This window comes from Eriocheir sinensis, chromosome 14, assembly GCF_024679095.1.
Source record: "Eriocheir sinensis breed Jianghai 21 chromosome 14, ASM2467909v1, whole genome shotgun sequence".
NCBI classification, from domain to species: Eukaryota; Metazoa; Arthropoda; class Malacostraca; order Decapoda; family Varunidae; genus Eriocheir; species Eriocheir sinensis.
This window is the reverse complement of record NC_066522.1, coordinates 7,511,218-7,528,356: the sequence shown is the minus strand read 5'-3', so window position 1 is coordinate 7,528,356 and position 17,139 is coordinate 7,511,218. Positions and strand designations below refer to the sequence as shown.

Sequence of the window (17,139 nt, the reverse complement as noted above, 5' to 3'; positions counted from 1 at the left end):
TTGCATTTCTTGTTTCTCCACATTTTCCCTCTTTTCCCTCTTTTCCCTTCACTATTATTATCATTCATTTTTCCTTCATTTTATTTTGTTGACTTCCCTCTTCAATTGTTCTATGTTCTTCTTGCTCTTTTTTTTCTTATTACAGTTATTTTTATCTTCCACTAATCATTTTTCTTTGCCTTGTATTTCTTGTTTCTCCACATTTTCCCTCTTTTCCCTTCACTATTATTATCATTCATTTTTCCTTCATTTTATTTTGTTGACTTCTCTCTTCAATTGTTCTATGTTCTTCTTGCTCTTTTTTTTTCTTATTACAGTTATTTTTATCTTCCACTAATCATTTTTTCTTTCCCTTGTATTTCTTGTTTCTCCACATTTTTTCCTCTTTTCCCTTCACTATTATTATCATTCATTTTTCCTTCATTTTATTTTGTTGACTTCTTTCTTCAATTGTTCTATGTTCTTCTTGCTCTTTTTTTCTTATTACAGTTATTTTTATACTTCCACTAATCATTTTTCTTTGCCTTGTATTTCTTGTTTCTCCACATTTTTCCCCTCTAGCATCCGTCCTATTATTTTTCCAGACTTTCTTTTTTTACCATCAGTCATCCAATCGTCTCCTCTTCCACCTGCCTTTCCTAATTATTCTCCTCCTCTCCTATATTGATCTTCCCTCCAGCGTTCCTCTCCTCCTCCTCCTCCATTTCTTTCTCTTTTTTTTTATCTTTTTCCGTCTCTTGTTTCCTTTGAGGGCTCATCAGAACTTGTATCAAATTTTCGTATCACTCCATTTTTTCTTTTTTTTTCATTTGTATATTTCTTTTCTCTCCTCTTTCTTATATTTCTTTTCTCTCTCCTCTCTCTCATATATTCCTTTTCTCTCTCTCCTTTTTCTCAGTTTCCCCTTGTCAGCTAGACGTGCTCTGTTTCCTCTTGTCCATAATCACCTCTTCTTCTTCGTCTCTCTCTCTCTCTCTCTCTCTCTCTCTCTCTCTCTCTCTCTCTCTCTCTCTCTCTCTCTCTCTCTCTCGCTCTCTCTCTCCTCCTCTCTCTCTCCTCCTCCTCCTCTCTCTCTCTCTCTCTCTCTCTCTCTCTCTCCCAATCACCTCTTCTCTCTTGTTCTTTATTCTTTTCCTCTCTCATCTTCACTATTCCTCGTCATCTTCTCAATTTATTTCACCTCCTTCTCTTCCTGCTCTCTCTTTTAACGTTCCCCCATTTCTCCTTCACTTCCTCCTCCTTCATCACCTCCTCCTCCTTCCTGCTCTTCGTCCTCCTTCACCTCCTTTCTCCCTCATCAAGATTTTCTCCCATTCAGCGCACGACCCGCCTCCCCTCCGCCCTGCCTCCCTAATCCCGCGGGAAACCTTCATTTCTCGCCACAGTCAAGGGAAAAGAGGGGGCAGGAGGGGGCAGGAGGGGGGCAGGAAGAGGGGGCAGGAGGGGGGCAGGAGGAGGAGAAAAAGACTAAAAGGAAAAAAAGAAGGGGAAATGAAGGTAGAGGGAAGAGGAGGAGATGGCAGGAAAAGGAGGAGGCAAATGAAGCAGGGGAGGAGGGAGAGGGAACAATAAAAGGACGCAAATAAAGGAGTAGAATGAGGAGGAAGGCAAAAATAGGAGGTGGAGGAGAACAGGAAAAGAAGGAGCCAAAAGAAGGTAAGGGCAGAAGGAGAAGGAGGAGGAGGGAGCAGGAAAAGAACGAGGCAAAAGAAGGAGGAGGAGGAGGACACAGCAGGAAAAGGAAGAGCCAAAATATGGAGGAAGAGGAGGAGAGAGAGAGAGCAGTAAATGAAGGAGGCAAAAGGAGGTGGAGGAGTAGGAGAAGGAGGAGGCAAACGTAGGAAAGAGAAGGAAGGGGATGAAGGAGAAGGAGGCAAAGGCGGAGAAAGCAGAAGAATGGAGATGAAGGAGGAGGAGGCAGAAAGAGGGAGACGAAGGAGAAGGCGGAGAAGGAGGAAGCAGCAGAAGGATGGAGATGAAGAGGAGGAGGGACTTTGAAGAGAAGGGAAGACAGGTAGAAGAGGAGGAGGAGAGGCAACAAGAGGAGGAGGAGGAGGAGGAGTAAGAGGCAGGAAGGGACTGAAGTGAAGAAGAAGCAGCCTTTTCAGGACGGAATATTCAAACCTAATTTTCCCGGCAGTGCCTTTAGGGGCGTCGCGGTGGTGTGTTCCTTTTTTCCTTCCCTCCCTCCCTCCCTGTTCCTTCTCTCCCTCCCTGTTCCTTCTCTCCCTCCCTCCTTCCCTCCTTCCCTCCCTCCCTCGCCCCCACCTTCCATTTCGTGCTTCGGGGCGTCGGCTGTAGCGAGGATCAGGATACACTCAACCCGATTATTCTCACCCGGAAGAATTAGGTGTTTATTCATAAAGTAAAGGAGCTCACGAAGGCCTTGGCGAGAATGCGTGATTAGTTTTTTTAGTCATGTTTTTTTTATATTTACTCGGCTTATCAACTTTTATCTTACTTTTTTATTTGTCTGTTATCCCCCCTGACGCACGCTAATGACTTTACTGACCTCGTAACATAGAGAGAAAGAGTGAGAGGGAGAGAGGTGTCGTTCAGCTTTTTTTTTATATGTTGCGAATGTGATCACTTTTTTTTTTTTTTCAAGACCTTCTAATATACAGTGAGAGAGAGAGAGAGAGAGAGAGAGAGAGAGAGAGAGAGAATCATTCAGCTTTCTTTATATGTATATGTCGAGAATGTTATTACTTTTTTTCTTTCTTTTAGCACACCGTTGACGCATGCTAATGATTTTCCAGAACGAGAAATACATTGAGAAAAAGAGGGTGAGGAAGGTATCAGTCAGGTGTTTTTGTGTTTATGTTGTGGATATGATAACTTTTTTCCTTTCTGTTATTACCAAGAAATACATTGAGAGAAAGAGGGCGAGGAAGGTATCAGTCAGGTGTTTTTGTGTTTATGTTGGGGATATGATAACTTTTTTTCTTTCTGTTATTACCCCAGACGCACGCTAATGATTTTCCAGACCTCGAAATATAGAGTAAGAGAGAGAGAGAGAGAGAGAGACCGCTCTTCGTGTGTATGTATGTGTCGCGCCGTCACTTTCCCTCTCTCTCTCACTCCCTCTCTCTCTTCACTAACACGCATATTAATTTTCTTCTTGCCGAGGTTTCTGTTGCTTATTAACCGCCGTCGTCACCTTTCGCCCCTCCAGCAGGTTGAAAACATTGGTGACTGCCGCTGTGTCCCTCAACCCCCCCCTCCGTCCCTCTCTCTCTCTCTCTCTCTCTCTTCACTAGCATACATATTAATTTTCTTCTTGCCGAGGTTTCTGTGGCTTATTAACCGCCGTCGTCACCTTTCGCCCCTCCAGCAGGTTGAAAACATTGGTGACTGCCGCTGCGTCCCTTTCCCTCCTCTCGCTCTCTTCACCAGCACGCATATTAATTATCTTTATGGCTCCGTTTTCTGTTGCTTACCACACCGCCATCGCCACCTTTCGCCCTCCGCCAGCAGCTTCGTTTGCCGTGCGGATTAGCGTCAGGCTCCCTCTAGCTCCCTCATCAGTCTGGCTTAGCGTCTCCAATGCTACACACAAGCCTTATACTTTTATATTAAACTTTCCGCGCGCACACTCTTGGCTTGGCTTGCCTTGGCGGGTTGCTTGGAATTTGCTCTGAGGATGAAGGGGAAGACGAAGAGGAGGGAAAGAAAGGGGAGGGGTGTGATTGTGACTTGGTTGTGGTAGCGAGGGGTGAAGACGGGAGGGGAAGGAAAAGGGGAGGGGAGGAGAGGCGAGGGGAAAGAGGAGGGGAGAAAAGACGAGAGTGGGAAAAGAGTTTGGGAAGGGAAGGGAGGAAGGAAAAGGGAAGAGAAGGAAGGCGTGAAGGGAGGAGTGGAGGGAAGGGAAGGAGAGGAGAGGGGAAGGGATAAGAAGGGAAGGGAAGGAAGAGAGGAAAACGGAAGGAAAGAAGGAAATGGTAGGATAAAGGGTTGGAGGAAGGGAAGGAGAGAGAAGGAAAGGCATAAGAAAAGAAATTAAAAAAAACGTGAAGAGAGAGAGAGAGTTTCGCAAGTCGCACCCTCCGTCTCCCTAAAACCCTGGAGAAATTCGCCTTCCTGCTTTTCCTTCTTTTTGTGTCTGGGCGTCAAAGATCTGATGAGCTAAATTGGCCTTTGTTCCTCGTACCTGTCACTTGGCCTCTTGCTGGGGAGGAATTAAGAGGGTTTTATTTTCTTTCCCTCACTCTTTTCTCTGTCTGTGTGTCTGTCTTTCTCTCTCTCCCCTTCTCTTCTCTTCTCTTCTCTTCTCTTCTCTTTTCTTTTCTCCTCTCCTCTCCTCTCTCTCTCTCTGTTCTCTCTCTCTCTCTCTCTATCCACCGAATTTACAGTGTCTTGCTTTATCTCCGTCTGAGCGTAAGTTACGATAGATTAATTTTCTTTCACTAGTAGGTTTGAAGAACAGAAATACGTATAAAAAACATCAAGAAGCTCCAATACTCTTTCCTTTCCATAGTAGAATTCAAAGAGCAGCAATACGTATGAAAACAGCATCAAGTAGCCTCTAACAGACTCTTATAACAGTACGATTCTTTCTATCTCCTTTCCTTCCCTCTTTCCTTCAGTTTTGAGTATAATCCACCCTTGATATACACCCTTAGGCATTATCTTAAAAAAAAAAAACTAGCCACACTATAAATCTGATTCGTTCGCCCCAAGAAAAAGTAAAATAAAAACATGGTGAAAATTTCCTTAGTTTACCGTAAGAAATTGCTGAACATTTCCTTTGTTTACTCTAAAAAGAATGGTAAAACAAAGACATTACCTTTGCTAAAATGAGCTTCGTCTTCCCTAAGAACAAAAAAAAAAAGCCACACTGAAAACTTCCTTCGCTTACTCTAAGAAAAAAGTAAAATAAAAGCCCAAAAGTATACGCTTACTCGTTCCCTTCCTCCTCCTGTGTAAACAAAGAGTAGAACTTCAAATAAGAAACCACATTTTCTTTCCATAGCAAGTAGCAAAGAGAAGCAGAACGCATAATCAATGACAGGGAGTCCACATACAGATTCCTGGCAATACATTCCTTCTTTACCTCCACGCCAATACTCTCACAACTGGCAAGCTGCAAAGACAAACAAGACATGTAATCAATGACAGGGAGTCCACATACAGATTCCTGGCAATACATTCCTTCGTTACCTCCACCCCAATACTCTCACAACTGGCAAGCTGCAAAGACAAACAAGACATGTAATCAATGACAGGGAGTCCACATACAGATTCCTGGCAATACAGTCCTTCTTTACATCCACGCTAATACCATCACAGCTTTCGGTCCTGCGCCATCTGAGTTCACGAAGACAACAACAGTAACTTTCCCTGGCAAGTAGCAAAGAGGAACAGGACGTCTAATCAGTGACAGGGAGTCCACATACAGATTCCTGGCAATACATTCCTTCTTTACATCCACGCCAGTACCATCACAGCTTTCGGTCCTGCGCCATCTGAGTTCACGAAGACAACAACAGTAACTTTCCCTGGCAAGTAGCAAGGAGGAACAGGACGTCTAATCAATGACAGGGAGTCCACATACAGATTCCTGGCAATACAGTCCTTCGTTACATCCACGCCAATACCATCACAGCTCTCGGTCCTGCGCCATCTGAGTTCACGAAGACAACAAGAGTAACTTTCCCTGGCAAGTAGCAAAGAGGAACAGGACGTAGAATAATCAGTGGGATGGCGTTCGACCACATACATATTCCCGACAATCCCTTCCTTTTTTAGCTCCGCCCTAATATCACAGCTGGCAGTTTGCAAAGAGGAACAGAACGTATAATCAGTGACAGGGAGCCCACACACAGGTTCTTGACAATATATTCCTTCTTTACCTCCACGCCGATACTACCACTGCCTTCGTCCTGCCCCATCCGAATTCACAAGGACAACAAAAACTTTCCCTGGCAAGTCACAAATAGTAACAACGTTCAATAATCCGTGGCGGGGAGTCGACATATAGGGTCGTATTATAAGACATTTCATCTCCCAATAACACCTATTTGACAAGGCTTTCGTAGGAGTTGTGGGCATTTCCCGGAGTAGCTAGTTTTATGACCCTGGTGGTAGTTTGATCCTTCCTCTGTACCGTGAACCTGAAGGAACACTCATTAGAACCCGACTGACCCTCTCTTTGACCTTTAGAAATAGCTGATGTGAGAAGCGAAAGTGTCTTATAATATCAACCATAGATTCCTGACAATATTTCCTTCTGTACCTCCACCCTAATACTACCACAGAGCTATTTTCGGTCCTGCGCCATCTTGAGTTCACAAACACAACAACAACAACTTCCAATAAGGCGGATCATTTTGTCTTTCATTACCTTGTTACCGAAAGAGAAACAGTAGTAATTAGCAGTGGGCATTCCTATACAGTTCCTAACAGTACATTCCTTCTCTTTGTCTCCCACAGTTACGGAAAAGAGGAAGAGAAAGAAGAGCAAGAAGAATGCGCGCCAACATGTCTGCCGCGTCCTCAGACCACTCCGATCCTACCACGATCTCGGGGAAGGTGAAGAGAGCGCCTTCCTCCGCCAGCAGCAGCGGGGGTAGCAGCTGCAGCAACAATAACAACAACAACACCAACACCAACAGTCTGAAGGCAAAGAAGCAGCAGCAGGGGCAGGGGCAAGTTCAGCAGGGGGCGGGGGCGAGGCGGCGACGATGGTGCTGTTCCCGCTACCACCTGAACAGCGTATGGTCCATCTGGTACTGCCTGGTGACCCTCGGCTTCCTCGCCTACCTCGTGATGGGCGGTGTCAAGAGGTTCCTGGCGTATGCTGCGCTGCCGTGGCCCAAAGGTTAGTAGGTGGTTGCACTCTTTCTCTTCTGTTTTTCTTCTCCTCTTCTCTTCCTTCTCTTCTGCTATAGACACAATGTAATACTTTCTCTTCTACTTCTGAACATGTTATCACACTGCATTTCTCACTCCTGTTGCTTTAGTTAGTCTTCTTCCTTTCCTTCTTCTTTTTCTTCTTCTTTTTCTTCTTCTTCTGCCTCGTCCTCTCCCTCTCCCTCTGCTACACTTCCTTTCCTTGTGATCATCTCGCTCCTTTTCTTTACTGCTAGTCATTTGTTAGTCCTCCTCGTCTTCCTCCTCCTGCTTCTTCTTTTTCTTCTGCTAGACGTAACACAGTGCTTTGGGTCGCTCTTTTTCTTCAACACATAATGATCAACACAAGGCTTCTTTCGCTCCTGTTGCTTTTCTGCAGGCCAAATGTTAGTCACCTTCCTCTTCTTCCTTCTCCTGCTTCTTCTTCTCCTCTTCTGCCGGGCGTAACACAATGCTATATTTGCTTTTCTTCTTCTGGTCATGTCATCACGCAGCGTTTCTCACTCCTATTACTTTACTGATGGACAAATATTAGTCTTCTTCTTCTTCTTCTTTTTCTTCTTCGTCTTCTTCTTTTTTCTTTTATTTCTTCTTCTTCTTCTTCTTTTTCTTCTATTTTTTTCTTCTTCTTTTTTCTTCTATTTCTTCTTTTTCTTCTTTTTTCTTTTATTTCTTTTTCTTCGTCTCCTTCTTCTCCTTCTTCTTTTTCTTCTTCTTTTTCTTCTTCTTCCTATTCGCTGGACGTAACACTTGTCTTATACTGCAGGTCCAATTTTAGTCCTCCTCCTCTCCTCCTCCTCCTCCTTTTCCTCCTCCTCCTCCTCCTCCTCCTCCTCCTCCTCCTTTTCCTCCTTCTTCTCCTTCTTGTCCTCCTCCTCCTCCATTAGTCAGGTCATCACACAACATTACACTCACTCTCTCCTTCAATCGACTCATCACTGCTATCATCTTCCACCACCCAACCTCCACATTCGACCCTTCGTGTTCCTAATATTTCTTTAGCCTCCTCCTCCTCCTCCTTCTTCTATTGGACACGTCACCACACAACACTATCCAATCCCTTTCTTTACTGGACATCTCACTATCGTCTTAAGCCACGCAGAGGACACCAAACACTTCTTGCTTTTTATATTTTAGTCTCCTCCTCCTCCTCCTCCTCCTCTACCACCTTTATGATCCCCACACACTCTATCCACTCAACACAACGTATCTTACTCTTTTCGTCTTCTGGGAATGTGTTGTTATCCACCCTCGCGCACACACACACACACACACACACACTCCTCGTTTCGTTTCTTTGACTTCACCGTAAATACCTTCTCAAAACGCTTCCTTCCTGTGACCTGCCGTCCTTTTTTACCTCTACTCTCATTCTCCTGCTCCTCCTCCTCCTCCTCCTCCTCCTCCTCCTTTCCTGCTCATCCTCGTCATCCTCCTTTTCTTCCTCCCTCCTCCTGTCTCGCGGTGGGAGTCTGAAGAGGTTCCTACAACTTAGCTCCTTCGTTTCTATTCCTTTTAACTCTCCTTTCCCTTTCTTATATATATTTTTTTTTACAGCAGAGGAGTCAGTTCAAGGGCATAAAAAAAGGTAACAAATGTGAAAAAAAGCCCGCTACTCACTGCTTCTATGCTTAACCTAACCTAGCCTAACCTACCCTACCTAAGTCAGCCTAGCATCTGTTTCCCCTTCCTTCCCTACGCCTCCCTTAACCTAGAGTCCCTTAACCTAGAGTCTAACCTACCCTAACACCCTACCTAAGTCAGCCTAGCATCTGTTTCCCCTTCCTTCCCTACGCCTCCCTTTACGTCTATGGCTAAACTAACCTCCCCAACCTAGTCCACCCTATCTTAGCCCAACGTAGCCTGAAGAGAAGCCTATATAGTTTAGCTTTTCCATCTCCCTTTAGTCTATACCTTCCTTACCCTAGCCCACTCTATCCTAAGTTAGCCTGGTTTAGCTTCAAGTGATTCCTATATAGTTTAGCTTTTCCATCTCCCTTTAGTCTATACCTTCCTTACCCTAGCCTCCTCTATCCTAAGTTAGCCTGGTTTAGCTTCAAGTGATTCCTATATAGTTTAGCTTTTCCATCTCCCTTTAGTCTATACCTTCCTTAACCTAGCCCACTCTATCCTAAGTTAGCCTGGTTTAGCTTCAAGAGATTCCTATAGTTTAGCTTTCCCATCTCCTTTTAATCTATACCTTCCTTAACCTAGCCCACTCTATCCTAAGTTAGCCTGGTTTAGCTTCAAGAGATTCCTATATAGTTTAGCTTTCCCATCTCCCTATAGTCTATACCTTCCTTAACTTAGCCTACTCTATCCTAAGTTAGCCTGGTTTAGCTTCAAGTGATTCCTATGTAGTTTAGCTTTCCCATCTCCTTTTAATCTATACCTTCCTTAACCTAGCCTACTCTATCCTAAGATAGCCTGGTTTAGCTTCAAGAGATTCCTATATAGTTTAGCTTTTCCATCTCCCTTCAGCTTAACCTAACCTTCCTTAACCTCTATCCTAAGTTAGCCTAGTTTAGCTTCAAGAGATTCCAAGATAGTTTAGCACTTTCACCAATCTCTCCTAACTCCCTATCTCTCCCCTTACGTCTTACGCCTAACCTAACCTTCCTTAACCTAGCCTACTCTATCCTACATTAGCCTAGTTTAGCTTCAAGAGATTCCAAGATAGTTTAGCACTTTCACCAATCTCTCCTAACTCCCTATCTCTCCCTTTACGTCTTATGCCTAACCTAACCTTCCTCCCCTCCACAATCTTGTCACCAGCACTCAAGTCAAACACAAATCACGCAAAAGTCAAACACAGATAGTTCAACACGTAACGCGCCACCCTCCGTAAAACACACTAAACTAGGAAGGGAGGGAGAGAGGGAGAGAGGAAGGGAGGCAAAAAACGTCCAATGTCTTTTTTTTCTTTCTTTTCTATTTGCCCAGTTTCTTTCTCCCTTCTTCCTCCTCCCTCCCTCCTCACTTGAAACTCTCCTTCCTCTTGAAAACTCTCCCCATCTCCTTCCTCATTCCTGCTCTTTTTTCCTCCTCCTCCTCCTTGTCTCAGTCCTCTTCCTGATCCTCCTCCTCCTCCTCCTCCTCCCCACCTTTCCCCCACCCTAATGTTGTCTCCCCACCCTCAAACCACTTCCCTTAATTATGATACTCCCCTTCACCTTCCTCCCCACTTAACCACCCATCACCCCCATCCCCTCTCCTCCCCACCACACACACTTCCCCTTCCCTTCCCTCCTCTTCCCACCACAAACATACCTTCCCATTCCCTTCCCTCTCGCACACACTTCCCCTCCCTCCCCCCTTCCCCTTCCCTTCTCCTCCCCCCACACACCTTTCCCTCCCTTCCCCCACACGCACACACTTCTTTACCCCTTCCCTTCCCTCACAGCCCCCCACACAAACACACCTTCACCCTTTCAGCCAAGCACATTTTCACCTTTCCTCCCTGTCCCCCTTCCGTTTCCCATCACCCCCATCCTCTCCTCCCCTCCCAACACATCTTCCCCTTCCCTCCTATCCCTCCACACACAAACACAAACACATCTCCCCCCTCCAGCCTAGTTACCCTTTCACCTTTCCTCCCTCTCCCCCTTCCGCTTCCCTTCACCACGAAACACACGAACGCACACACACACAGACACTCACTCGCATCCTTCCCCTTCCAGCCCCGCCCTTCTCTCTCCCCTCTCCTCCCCTCTTACCTGAGCAGGAAGTGGGCCCAGATAGCTTGTCACCCATCACCCTCCTCGTTGATCCCTTCATCCCTGCACCCTTGACCTGCATGCATCCCTTCCCTTACCTTGTCCTCTCCTCCTCGCCCCTTCTGTGTGTGTGTTGCTGAGGCTTGGTGTGACAGTGTAGGTTGGTGTACAGGTGCGCGAGTAGTAAATAAATAGAGGAAGGAAAATAAAGGAGAATAAAAGTAAATAAATGTCAGAGAGAAAAGAAAGAAAATGAAAGAAGGAAAAATAATAAAAAATGAAAAAGAAAAGGAAGAAAGAAGTTAATGAAAGAAAGAAAGAAAGAAGGGGATACTAATAATAAAAAAGGGAAAATTAAATGGCATAATAATAACAGCAAAAACAATAATACAAACAAAAAAAGCACATCACAACAACAACAACAACAACACGACCACCACGACCACCAACACAACCACCACCAAAAACAGCAACAACAAAAACAATAGAATAAATAACGTCTTTAGCAGGAGCAGCAGACAAAGAAGCAGAAGCAGCAGTGAATCAACGCTAGTAAATATAACCATAAATAACATGTATGCAGTAACACACATGCCCCCTCCCCTCCCCTCCCCCCTCTCTGTGTCACCTGTCCAATACCTGATTCACCTCATCACTCTCCCTCTCCTCCCCTTCCTTTCCTCCCCCTCTCCCTTCCTTCTCCCCGACAGTATCTCACCTCTCTATCTCTTACTCACACCTCCTCCCTTTCTCCTCTCCTCTTCTCCCTTATCCCATCACCATCTCCCTCTCCCTTCACCCCCCCATTATTCTCTCTCGTACCCCGTCACCATCTGCCTCTTGTTTTTCCCTCCTTCTCTCCCCTTTCCTCCCTCTTTCCCTCACCATTCCCCTCTCATTCTCTCTCTCTTCCGTCCTCTCTCCCTCTTCCTTCCCTTTGCCTCCGTCATTCTCTCCCTCCACCACTCTCCCTCTTCCTTCTCCCCTCATTTTCTCCCTCTTCCTTCCCCTCTCTCCCTCACCCTCTACCCTCACCTCCCAACCTGAGGAGGGGCTTCGTGGTGCAGTGGTTAGCACACTCGGCTCACAATCGAGAGCTCGGGTTCGATTCCCGGGCGGAGTGGAGAAATTTGGGCGGCTTTTCCGATACCCTACGCCCCTGTCCACCCAGCAGTGAATGGGTACCAGGTATTAATCGGGGGTTGTGTCCCGTCTCCTGGGATCTGTTCCCTTCTCCTATAATTCCTTCCCCTTCTGTCTCTCTCCGGCATATGACCACATACTAACCGCCGACTAAACGAAACTTTCCAACTTTCTTAACCTGAGGTGGCTCACTCTTCGGAAGAGTGAGCTACCTCAGGTTGAGACTGCTGGGGTTAGCAGGTGGAGGCATATTTATAACCTCGGCGGGCGAAACGGCTTCGTGACATTCAGCTGAATGGTGGGTGAAGCTTCGATGCGGAGAGTCACGAGTCCTCGAGTGAATGAGCTGGTGCGGCTGGAGCTTCGAGGATTCGTGCGTGAATTAGTTATTCGTGAGGTGATGTTTGATGGCGCGCTTCGAGGCTCGGTTGGACGAGGGGACCATAACACCCCCCTCAGTCTGTCCCTCTTTCTTGCTCTCTCCTTCATCCTTCACCCCTCACCCCTCATTAACCCTCTCTTTAACATACCATCCCTTTCACCCCCATAACACGCGTGCGGGCGCGGTGTCCTGAAGGATCAGTGTTCAAGTCCAGCCCGCCGCTACAAGCTGACAATTTTCAGTCATCGCCGAGTGGCTTAAAATTACCCACATGCTGTCCTGAAGACCACCTATAAACCCGGACTCGAGTGACGATGAGTTCGGGAGGCGGCTTGACCCAAACATGATGGGGCCACTATAAACACTTCCCTGCAACACGAACAGGCTGGGGCCGACCAGCAGGCCCCATCAAGACAGCCTACCGGTGCAACAGGCCGAACATAACAAAGAAGAAAAAAAGTAAAATCTCCCAACCCTCATCACCACCCTATCATTCTCTTGCCTTTTTCCGCCCCCACGCTCCCTCCCCTTTTCTCCCTCATCTTCTCACTTGAATACCCAAACCAAACCCACACCATCTCAGCCTTCCTTTTCTTTCCCTCTCCGGAGACTCACATCCCTCCCTCCCCTTCTCCCTTAACCCCGTCCTTTCTCCACTTCATCTTTTTAGTCACCCCTTCTCCCTCTCTCACTCGAATACCCAAACCAAACCCACCCCATCGTAACCTTCCTTTTCTTTCCCTCTCCACTTACATCTCTCCCTCCCCTTTTCCCTTAACCCCGTCCTCTCTCCACTTCATATTTTTACTCAGCCCTTCTCCCTCTCTTACTTGAATACTCAAACCAAACCCACACCATCTCAACCTTCCCTTTCTCTCCCTCTTCACCCATCTATCTCCCTTCCTCTCTCCCTATCATCCTTTTCACCCTCATCCTTTTCCTCACACCTCCCTCCTCTTTTCTCCCTTGCACTCGAATACCCAACCAAATCCAACACCCTTTCCCTTTCTCTCCCTCTTCACCTATTTCTCCCCCTTCCTCCCTCCCTTTAACCCCGTCCTTTCTCTCCCCTACAGACGAGCAGCCGTACGTGGAGCTGAACGCGTACGTGGGCCTGGTGGGGGCGTCCGTGGTGGTGGCGCCCTTCTTCCTCCTCACGTCGTTCCTCAAGGTGGGTGTTCGTTCATTAATCAAAGTGGTGCAGGTGTTGCCTAAGGTGTGTGGGGAGGGGTGGGGGGGTGGGGGGGGAGGGGGGAAAGGGGGGAAGTGTGTGTGTGTGTGTGTGTGTGTGTGTGTGTGTGTGTGTGTGTGTGTGTGTGTGTGTGTGTGTGTGTTAATGCTTGGTAATTCACTTTTTTGCTTATTCGTTTGTTCTACTTTCTCGTCTTCGTCGTCATTATCATCATTATCATTTTCTTCTTCCTCTATTTCTTCTTCTTCTTCTTCTTCTTCACTTTTATCCTCCTCCTCCTCCTCCTCCTCCTCCTCCTCCTTCTTCTTCTTGTTATCGCCTAATTACGAGGAGGACGATAACATTTTCCTCGTTAACTGTCTATCTGTCTGTCCTTCTCTCTATCTATCTGTCCGTCTGTCCGTTACCCAATATAGCTAAGAAAAAGGTCACCCAAATTTACAAGAGAAAATTCTTAGGCGAATATATTGATGTTTTACTCTTTTTGGGATTACGTCATCATCATCATCATCATCATCATAACGACCCTCATCACTCGCTATCATCACCGTTAAACAAAGACCTTCCACCTCCTAAACTTTCTTCCCTGATCCTTCCTTAATTACTGTTTTCTGTTCGCCTCATCTCAATTACCCCGGATGATGCTCTCTCTCTCTCTCTCTCTCTCTCTCTCTCTCTCTCTCTCTCTCTCTCTCTCTCTCTCTCTCTCTCTCTCTCTCTCTCTCTCTCTCTCTCTCTCTCTCTCTCTCTCTCTTCTTTTGCTTCTTTTCCTCTCCTCTCCTCTTGTCTTGTCTTGTCTTGTCTTGTCTTCCCTTATTCCTTCCCTTTCCTTTCCTTTCCTTTCCTTTCCTTCCCTTTCCTTTCCCCTTTCTTTATCTCTCTCTCTCTCTCTCTCTCTCTCTCTCTCTCTCTCTCTCTCTCTCTCTCTCTCTCTCTCTCTCCCACATCAACAAAACCATCAGCAGACCAGTTCACCGTCTTGTCAGGAGCCTCACGCACGTTTTTGTTTTTTTCACCGTATTCCTAAACATATCAGCACCTCAATATACGCCTGTTTAAATAGACCCTCGTAAAAGTTCCTGGGATGTTCATGGACCGTTTTGTGTTCCTAGTGCCAGTTTTACCCGACTTCGGCACCATGGGCGAGAAATGTCACCCATGAAAGCCCGGTTAATCTTCTCTGTGGCCTTGGAAAATGGTCGTGATGGGCGCCAGAGACGTTTAAGAATATGGACCTTTAGCCTAACCTGCCCTCCAGCCTCCATTTCATCCCATCCCGTTGTGTTTATATTTCCGGGAACAAAAGACGATCGCCACCCTGAACAGCGCCATCTTTTGTTATGAGTTTGTACCGTAATCACCATCAGGATCTACCGGCCGTTGTTTGTGTTCAGAGAAGCGATTCCTGTTATAGTGTTTACCAGTCTCTGTCTTATATTTTTTTCTTATACCGACGGAGGAGGAAAGAAGAGTTACTGGGTACGTGAAGTAGAAAGAGAAAGGAAATACGTGAGTGATTCTGATCAGGTTGGTCGACGAAGTGAAAGAAACGCAAAACAATCTCCAATGTTTATAATTATTCAGATATTTAACCCCTTAAAAAGAAGAATGACAATGCATATAGATGTCACAGAGATTAGAAACTGCAACACATTCAACACAATTATATATATTAATGTGTTCTGTCTATCTCGAGCAGCGTGTTAAAGGTGAGAACATAAATAAAAAACGGACACTTGTAGACTTTTAACCTTCTACTTGTGCCGTATTGATAAAGGGATGTTTGTCTTCCTCCTCCTACAGGTTGGGAAGTAATGTTTGTCTTCCATTTTATACAGGCTGGAAAGTAGTTTGTCTTCTATTCCTACAAGCTGGGAAGTAATGTTTGTCTTCCATTCTATACAGGCTGGAAAGTAGTTTGTCTTCTATTCCTACAGGTTGGGAAGTAATGTTTGTCTTCCATTCTATACAGGCTGGAAAGTAGTTTGTCTTCTATTCCAACAAGCTGGGAAGTAATGTTTGTCTTCCATTCTATACAGGCTGGAAAGTAGTTTGTCTTCTATTCCTACAAGCTGGGAAGTAATGTTTGTCTTCCATTCTATACAGGCTGGAAAGTAGTTTGTCTTCTATTCCTACAGGTTGGGAAGTAATGTGTGTCTCCCTCCTCCTACAGGTCGGGAATCTCGCCAACGACGGGTACAAGCTGGGCGCCTCCCTCTCCACCTGCAGCAGAGACCCGCCGCCCGTGCCCCTGCCCTCCCCCGGCCTCGTCAGGTGAGTTCGCGTCCAGCACACTTGTAAGGCACTGATAGGTAGGTAGCATGTATAAGACGTAGTGCCCTGAGTGGCTATATTGCAACGCACTACATCACACTACCTTTATTAAACATGCTACCTATCGATCAGTACCTTAATCACACGTCACAATATAAAACCACAACCACATAAACCAGAGAAGTTGTTTATTTTCTTAGCTTCATCATTGCCAGACAGTCCACGTCCAACGATACACAGCAGGCATTACTCAAACGTTTCTTCTTCTTTTTCCTTTCTTGTTTCATTTCATTTCTGGCAAACTCCCCTTCCTTTCCCTCAGTTTTTCTACCCCCTTTCCATCCTCGTTACATCCCTTTCCACTTCCCTCCTTTTCCTCTCTCCCTTACCTTTCATTTTCTCTTCTCCCATTCATATCCCCTCCCCCTCCCCCATTTCTTTTTTTCATTTTATTTCTGACATGTCCATCCAACAATACACTACAAGCATCATTCAGCGTGTCCTTTACTTTCTCCTTCCTGTTTCATTTCATTTCTCCCATACAGTCCCTCAACGTTTCTTTTATGTTCCCTTTCTTTCGTTTCATTTCTGGCAAACCGTCCCTCAACATTTAATTTTATTCCCCCTTTCTTTTTTTTTCTGACATGTCCATCCAACAATACACTGCAAGCATAATAACTCAGCGTTTCTTTAATTTTCTCCTTCCTGTTACGTTTCATTTCTCCCACACAGTCCCTCAGCGTTTCTTTTAATCTCTCTTTGTATCGTTTCATTTCTGCGATATACTACAGACATATGGTTCCTCTATTTCTTCCCCTTCCTGTTTCGTTTAATTTTCCCTCAACGTTTCTTTTAATTTCCCTTTGTTTCGTTTCATTTCTGCGATACACTAAAGACATATGGTTCCTTTATTTCTTACCCTTCCTGTTTCGTTTAATTTTCCCTCAACGTTTCTTTTAATTTCCCTTTGTTTCGTTTCATTTCTGCGATATACTACAGACATATGGTTCCTTTATTTCTTCCCCTTCCTGCTTCGTTTCAATCCGCCAGGCCAGCCCTTCGACCCGGCCTGTTTCGCTGGTTATGACTGACTGACTAAGAAAATAAGCTGACGGGTGTTTGTGTATGTCTAGGGATCAATTTACTAATGTTTGCCTGTTTCTGAGTCTGTCCGGCTGTCTGTCTTTGTCCGTCTTTGTATCTTTCTGTTTGTCTTTCGCTGTTTGTCTGATTATATTTGTCTGTCTATCTTCTTGTATCTGTCTGTCTGCGGAGAAGGAAGGAGAGAGACAAGATGAGAGGCTGAACACACAATCGGCTCCTTTCCTCTCCTCTCCCTTATTTTCTTCTCCCCTTCTCCCCGTCCCTCCCCTCTCCTCTTCTCCCCTTCCTTCCGCCCCAGAAAAGGCGTATATATGTTAATTAATGTTTATGAATACTTGGTAAACATATTTTTTTTCTTCTTTTGTATGTGTGTGTGTTGGTTTCCGCCCTAAAAGAGAGATAGAAAGAGTGGGAACACACGGATCCTTCCTCCCTTTCCTTTCCTCCCCATTTTCCTCTTTTCCCTCGCTTCTTTC

At 45.6% G+C, this 17,139-nt stretch overlaps 1 protein-coding gene across 1 annotated transcript in view; it reads left to right on the top strand.

Moving 5' to 3' along the window:
* LOC126998389 (protein tincar-like) overlaps positions 1-17,139 on the top strand; it is a 106,409-nt gene that overhangs the window by 29,296 nt on the left and 59,974 nt on the right. The window contains exons 2-4 of the mRNA XM_050860010.1: positions 6,433-6,820; positions 13,170-13,264; positions 15,459-15,559. Coding sequence (XP_050715967.1) covers positions 6,469-6,820; positions 13,170-13,264; positions 15,459-15,559 — 548 coding nt within the window. The 5' untranslated portion in view covers positions 6,433-6,468. The remainder of the gene's footprint in view (positions 1-6,432; positions 6,821-13,169; positions 13,265-15,458; positions 15,560-17,139) is intronic.